The sequence below is a fragment of the Capsicum annuum genome, chromosome 1, assembly GCF_002878395.1.
Source record: "Capsicum annuum cultivar UCD-10X-F1 chromosome 1, UCD10Xv1.1, whole genome shotgun sequence".
In the NCBI taxonomy this organism is placed as follows: domain Eukaryota; kingdom Viridiplantae; phylum Streptophyta; class Magnoliopsida; order Solanales; family Solanaceae; genus Capsicum; species Capsicum annuum.
In genome coordinates, this window is record NC_061111.1 from 74143013 (window position 1) to 74151244 (window position 8232).

General features: G+C 30.4%; 1 protein-coding gene across 1 annotated transcript in view; it reads right to left on the reverse strand.

The window, feature by feature from the left end:
* Positions 1 to 2978: 2978 nt before the first annotated feature.
* The window catches only part of LOC107855163, a 14678-nt gene continuing 9424 nt past the window's right edge, over positions 2979 to 8232 (reverse strand). Inside the window, exon 4 of the mRNA XM_016700170.2 lies at positions 2979 to 3548. Coding sequence (XP_016555656.2) covers positions 3372 to 3548 — 177 coding nt within the window. The 3' untranslated portion in view covers positions 2979 to 3371. The remainder of the gene's footprint in view (positions 3549 to 8232) is intronic.

The following is an 8232-nucleotide window of genomic DNA, read 5'->3' on the forward strand; positions in this document are numbered from 1 at the left end:
ACAACACACTAATACCCACACAGCTATACACACCCAATTGTGAATCAGAGAAGAACAAAAAGAAAATAGATCGAGAGAGATTGAGAAAAGAGAGGAGAGAATAGAAAAAAGGGAAAAACACAATGAATTAGAGAGATAAGAGGGAAAACGAGAAGGAAACAATAAAAAAAATTCCGATAAAGTTCGCCAGAATCGTATTCTGTACCGACGACTAAACGGCTTAAAAACCACCCTCATTGAAGCCTCTCACCAGACCCGACAACCAGTTCCACCTCTCTTTTTGATTTTTTCATCAACGACCGAGTCACCAGAAAATGTTCCAAAACCGACTTAAAACAGTTTCATGGTGCAGTTGTTCCGGTGAAAACCACAATCGAAAAACTAATATCGAGTGGTTAGCTCCGACGTCGAGGCTCAATTTTGATCGAGGTTCCATTGATTCGTGAGTTCCAATTAATCGTAAGTTATTTGGAATAAAGTTATCTATTGAGGTTCAATTCTTCATCTCTTATCACTATTTTTTGTGAATATTTTTGAAAGGTGTAATTTTGGTTAAGGCAATTTCACTCGTCGTTATTGAATTGTTAATTCTGTGTTGAAGTATGATAATCACGTAGTTGATTTGGGGCTAAGTTAGATTTTGGGGAAAAGGATTGAAAATTGAATAATGGTGAATATAATAGGTTTATATTGATTCATCGGTAGTTGTGGTTTAATTTGAAATAAACATTAGAAGTTGTTGAACACAATACTGTCATGATTAGGCCGTCAAATGGGTAGGCAAACGATAGGTTTATTAGGAAAATTTAGGAATTTTGAATTAGTGAATATTTGAAATGTTTGTTGAATGGTTTATTTTATCGCATTTGGATCAATTGTAATCATTTATTCGGAGAATGCCCCGAAGAAATTTATATTTATTACCGGGGAATGCCCCGCGATACTTTGTACTCAGAAGACCAATCGTGACCAAGGCCCGAGGCATCGGGTAAAGCATAGTGTAGGATAGTTAGAATAGTTTAAGTTTTAATTTCAGCATTTTTATTTCGGTTTATAATAAATTGGACTGGACACTATTTTTTGGTTTTGTTTGTTTGATTGTTTGTTTTCTTGTTGTGTGTTTTGTTTCGTTTATACATTTGGTAGTGTCATACTAGCCGATATACTCTAAAAAGCGACCATGGTTGAACCACGGGATCGAGGAATGCCTAACACCTTCGCTTCGGTCAACAAAATTCCTTAATCGAAATCTCTGTCCATGGATCTGTTTTTAGAGTCAAACCATTTTGAAAAGGATTTTCCAAAGGTTACTTGGCACACCCGATTCATGCCAAGTGGCGACTCTGAATTTAAAAATAACAATCCTTTTCGAAGCAAATTGTGTCTTTTGTCACTTAATAATAAAACCTTTTGAAACTTAAAAATAATTTTTTTTTTGTAAAAAAAGGGTGTGACAATTTTCACCTCTAAACTTTCTTCGGTTTTACTTGGAAATTTTTGTGGAGAATAATTTGTGAATTTTTTCGTGAAAATTCACACGTAAAATTTATTTTTTTATGAAATTTAATCAAATAATTCATGCAAAATTTTGATAGTTAATCGCAAATAAATCCGCAAAGAACTTACCTACAGATTTATTTCCACAACTAAATTACCTAGCGATTTTAAATCCGCAGAAAATAATTACCTACGACGATTTTTCCTTTGGATTATAATTAGCAAAAAAATTCGCAAATAATCAAATTATTTGAAGGTTTTACCATATTATCCCTATAAAAATTCCTATCCGTACTTTTCTGTAGTGTCTCTGAATTGGTTCGATCAGGTACTATGTCTTGAGGTGCCACCACTATTTAGGAACTCTCCTTTATTTTTTTTTCCAATGAATCTTTATAACCTTTGTTTGAGCAATGTCATATCCTTAATTATCACCAAGATCTTCACATTCTTAGCTTTGAGGACTAGATTCACTTATCTTCTTGGGGCAGCATTCTTAGCTCTGGGACTTTATTATCTGATTAATTTTCAAGCTACCATGAGTTCTTCCATGGTCACTTTATTCAGGTCTTTTTCCTCTATGATTCTATTGACCTAATATTCGCAAGAGTCAAACAAGATATCAAGAAGTTTCTCGATTCTTTTACTTAAAGAAATCATGGCTTCTCTAAAAAAAAAAAAGGTTCTATTCGTTGGTGACATTAGTGAATCTATTAAATTGAAATTAAAATTTATCGGTAACTGACAACGACTAAAATATTTGCACTATTGTTTATCTAATATAATTTGATATCGTCAACAAAATCTCTTTTTTACTTAGTCTTTCCTATGAATATCGAAGCTCCCCTACCCCGCCCAGTAGTACTTAGTCTTTTTCCTATAAATGTCGAAGCTCCCCTCCCCCGCCCAGTAGTATTGCTGAATCTCCTTTTCTTTTTCTAGTTCTTCATCTGGATCCTTGAAGTACGTATTGAAGAAAGATCACATTTTGTTTATATTGTTTATTTATTTAAAAATGGTTGCACGTGGAAGCACGGGTGATTTTTTAACACTAGTTATTGACATATCTATGTTAAAGATATTGATGTCCCCTCTATGTTTAAATCATAGATCTGCCTCCGAAGATAGGATAGAGCGCGGTAAAGTTTTCCCAATCAATTTTTGGCACATTTACTTGCGGATAATTAAATGCCTTTTTTTGGAAAAGTAAAATTTCCACAACATATCAGAAATATAATGAAGTAAAAACTGGGGAACAGTATATACCCGATAAAGTAAATCGACAAGGGAAAAAAAGCATGTAGTTAACTCCACACCTTATGGTAAGTAATACAATCTGGTTAAGCTGTCAGCCAAAAGTTTATAATGCACATAGTTTTGGGGTGATAATATATTAAAACTATTTTATTTTCTTCATCTAAATAGAGAAGAAAACTGACCCTCCTCCAAATAGAGAGGAAAAATACAATTCCAAAGGAAGAGAAAAAGAACTAATCTTTGTTGATGACAGAGATAATTAACAAGCACTAGCCAAAGAGCAATCAATAAGATGAGCAAGGAAGGGAAAGGAAAGAGGATGGAGTAACAATAGTTTAACAATAATACCATGACAAAAAAAAATGAAATAATTAAGTACTCTTTTGTGACTATTAGAAATTCTCGTCGCCGACTTCCTCGAGATAGAGTTCGTTTTGCAGTCAGAACCCTATTTCTCTTTCATGTTTTCCTCCCTTTCTCATTAAGATTGGAAATCCTGTAATTTACATACTCATACCATCGAGTCCTTGAATATCCGAAATCATGTAAAAAGAAGTGTTTTGAATCATTGCTATTTTACTCAAACCTGTTCTAAAAATGTGAGGTAATTCTGGCAGTTAATTTTGAGGAGCACTTCTTCTAGCATAATGTAGAACCATGATATGATTAGTAGCTTCTGAAGGAAGCGAATTGAGGATATTGTCAGCTGCATTAATAGTACTCCATATATGATCTCTTACATGTTGCAACGTCAAGAAGGGCTGGAGCTGTTGGCCTCTACATGTTATCTCTATCTGGAGTTACAAAAGTCAAATTTTCATTCCATGCAAAAGCCATCACCACCATCAATTTTTTGCATGCACCAAACACCACCATGAAACTCGATTAGCTAGATTAAACAACCTTAAATTATACACGTGTAAAACAAAAGACGTAAATAAATTAAAGACATAAATTGATTAATTCTTTGCAGTAGTTCAATCAAACAATAGTAATTATGATCTAAGTTGCATGGACTCTTCAGTTTTGATGCTCCATCAATGTCGAATTCTCCAAAATTCCATTGCTTTTGAAGAATCCAACATCCACCCATTAACTTTTTTGAAGTGTCTGAGCAACATAGATTATGATTCATGATTAGAGTTTATGATTCATGATTAGATTATACACGTGTGTAATTACGTATTTTGGAGAGATAGCTTGGCACAGAAACTTTTTGCTATATTTTTGGTGATTATATGAAATCCTTGTGAAGTACTCATACCCAGTGATGGGACCCGAATATAAAGAAGTAAATACACAACTCATTTGTTGTAGAAACTTTAAAGCAACTGAAAGATTTATTTTTGTTTCTTATTCTCCGTGGGTAGTGTCAGTTTTGGAGTTTTAACTAATTTCAATTTATGTCACGTAAAAATTATCTAAAAACGGAAGCACTTCTTACCCTAATTTTTCCATTATCAAGACCCAATCGAAACTCAAACTTTTGATAAGATGACAGAATCGTATTCATCGATCGATGGTAAAACAAATGAAAGATCATTGTAACACAGAGTATAAATGCTTATTTTAGTCATGAGATAACATGACAATCCACTTGACACGATGGACAACTTAAATATGAAAGCAACTTGCGAAATGCTTGGCTGCAAAAAGGTGAATATAAGAGTTTTTGCTAAAATTTTGGATGCACTTAAACGCTCGTTATTAAAATTAATTGACAGTTTGAAAACTAAATCAAATAGTTAATATATTATAGAATATATTAAATTACACAAATATTTTTTTTATATTACTAATGTATACACGTGTGAAATCAACATGCAACTTATTTATAAAGCAAGTGAGAACATACCAAATGGGTCGGATAACCCACCTATCCCATGGTTGAAAACTACTACCAACTTTAATCATATTAGAGGTCCACTTAGACTTTGATCCTAATCAAGAATGATTATACCCTAGACTTCTTCAAATAAATAAATATAAATATGTACTCCCTGATTATGATGTAAAGATTTCCCATATCTTATTAATTCATAGAAAAGAAAAAGTAATCCTTAGAATTGAAAGATAAATATTTGAGGCAACAAAGTACGGCAAGGAATCGGCGTTATCTCTATTCTTTTCCATACTTTATTTATAGTTATATCAACATAAAAATATTTTCTAGTTTGTCCAAAAAATGATAGTATTTATTTTCCAGTTTGTCCAAGAAAATGATACCCTTTTATGTTAGTGCCCTTTGTCCCCAATTATGTGTGTATCTAATTGGCATATAATTTAAGAAATTAAAGAAGATTTTAAAATTTGTGATCTTAAATAAAATATAAATATTTATGTGGATATAAATAATCTTATTAAACATATTTGGGAATTATAAATCTAAATCATTAGTCCTAAATCTAAGAAAAGGTATTCTTCTTTGGACTGATTATAAATAAAAGAATCACATAAATTGGAATGAAAAAAGTAATAATTTATTTTTAAAATACTCAGTCTAATCTTAATAAAATAATTTATAATTAAATAAATATTTCTGACTTATTTAGGCAAGATTTTTTTAAAAAAAAAATAATTTTTAAATTTAGTGGTCAATCAAATATCATCATAAAAATTGTAGGGGTACCTAATTCTACCTACAAATGGGAAAAAAAAAAAAAAATAGAGAGAAACTCTACATGACTTGTAGTCTTGTACATATCACTTTATTTTATTGTCCTAAATTCATGCACGTCTTATTCACGTTGCTTTTCTCTCTCAATTCTTATAATGAGAATAAAATTAGAATTATTTTCTTTTTTTAAAAAAAAAGGAAAAAACATAAAATGTGATAGGAAGGTCAATATTCCTTCATGAATCATGATGTAACCTTCTCCAACTTTTAAATTAAAGAATAATAATAGGACCTGATGTCAATTTTCATTATTTTTAAGATCATTTTATCCATCCTAATTAGGCGGAAGTAAATATTTATTAATTGGTATTCTTATTACTTGCCTTAATCTGTCGGCTATTAATATAATTATTTATTACTATTATTTAATAACTAGTCTCTTCTAATTTTGTCTCTTTTGAACCATTCGTAATGATTCTGCTATACACTATTAGCTCATGCATTGCTTTCTTCCGACGTGTTCTTTCTTTTATTTCAGTACCTTTTTCTCACGGGCAAAGTACTGCTTTTTGGAGAACTCAATAATTTTTTCTTCGTACGTATTTGTATGTTAAAATTTTCGCTAAATTTTATAAATATTTGATTCTAAATGTATCAAATTATCACTATGAATTAATTTAAATTGTTATAAAATTCATAACTTTTTTTGTATTTTTTAATCCCTCTATGGGAAGTCTCGTTTCTTTTGCTTTCTTGATTATGTGAATTCAGAATCTTTAAGTTAAAAATAAAGAATGGTTATTATCTGAATAAAGGATGCTTATCATTCAAGTAACTTTCTCTTGACTATAACGTATAAACTTCAAATTCTGAATTCATACTAATATATTTTTAGGGTTTTTTTAATGGACAAAAGTCTCTTTTTTGATTCTATCAAAGTGCAGCACTTAGAGGAAAAAGAGAGGAAGAAAAGAAAGGGATTAAATATTAATTATCCAAGAGAAAATAAGAGGGTGTTGGGTGGGTCCTACAATCTGTCATGGAAGAGTTGAGTTGAAATGAACGAAAGCATGACGAAAATCATAGTCATATTATAGACATGATGATAATTGATAAGGACAAATTAAGGCCATGCAAATTTAGTGTGTTAGGGCTCAACGTGACGTGCCCATGATGTGCAGACTCGATTCTTCTTCTTATGGGCTATGTGCTTAAGGACTTATTTAGTATCAGAGGTAAGGAATAATTAATGTAGGGATTATTTTAGAATGATTTTATCATATATTTGGTCGAAATAAAATTAAGAATGCTTATTTTGATATTATTTAATTTAATTTTGTAATGTTATTTTTATTTCATATTAAAATTGGAATAATAATTTCGAAACAACTAATTAATCATAGCATAATTTGTTCCTAACAAAACGAACCCTAAAATATATATTGTCTTTTGTGATTGATGTTGAGATTTGAATTCGGGATTTTTATCTGATCTAATAATCATATTAAAGTGTTTGATCATCTGACCTAAAAGCTTAAAATATCAAAGAGAATAAACTTTAAGTTCTTATGGATTATTTGGTTGCTAGTTAAGATGTGATTTATTCATGTATTAGATTCTACGTAACATATATCATGTTTGGTAGAAATTTTTGGCTATGTATAAATGTTATACACCAAATTTGATGCTTGGTTTCTATTCTAAAATCTCAAATAACTGGTATGTATAAAATTATGAGAGGGTCTATATCTTATTTGTGTATGATAGAAGATGAATTAACTAACACATAAATAATTAAATTTACATAACTAACCACCACATAACTGATACATACATAACACTAACTAGCAACCAAATGAATCCTTAGTTATGTTATGCCTCATCAATATGATATGAGGCCGGTATTAATATTTTCATGGGTGAAGTGGGCATAAATTGCCACAAGAAGTTATTCTGATATTTCATTTGAATCTAATTCATTAATTAACTCGTAATATACTATATTTGTATATCACATGTTTATTCTATCTAAAAAGTTTAACAACAACAATATATTCATTATATTTTCACAGAAGTGAAATATATATCAACATCCAAAACCGCCCAAACATGATACATACAAGTTGAGCATGTTCGCTCTCTTTTTTCCCTTGTTAAAAGCCAATGCACTATTCCTCATTTGGCTCAACGAATATCATTATAAAGCGCAAATTAGACAGTAAAAGGGTGAAAAAAATAGTAAAGCTTATTTGGAAATTTGTCTTTCTATTTGAAAAATCTAAAATCCTTCAATTCCTTCATGTTTAGACTTAAATATAAATAGAAAAGAGTATAAGTTATTGTAGGTGTATTTCATGATATGTTCATATCAATCTGATAAAAATATATAAGTAATACTGTATTGTCTAATAAATTAAACATTTAGATGAGAAGAGTGCATCCAAATGTCATTGGATTTGATCTCATCATCACCCTTAATCAATAAGAATTTCAATGTGTTTGACTCATGAGAAAAAGAATCATGATAGCACATGAGAAGACATGTTCATAATATAATTAAGTAATATGCTCTCGAGAAAAGACATCTTTTTCCCTAAATTTGTCCTCCCAACTAACATTAGCACTTAAATTTAACTTTTATTTATTTACCTCCTTAACATTTTTAAAATGTATTTATTTCACCCCTCAAAACTGAATATCACTCTCACAATGAAGAGTGGGTTACACATGCGCCATGTCAGTGTCAAATCAGTGTCACATTAGTTCCAGATCATTACCACGTAAGAAATTAAGATTTTTTTAAAAAAAATAATATCACACACATACTATTTTTATGTATTTTTGTTTTAAAAAGCAAAAAA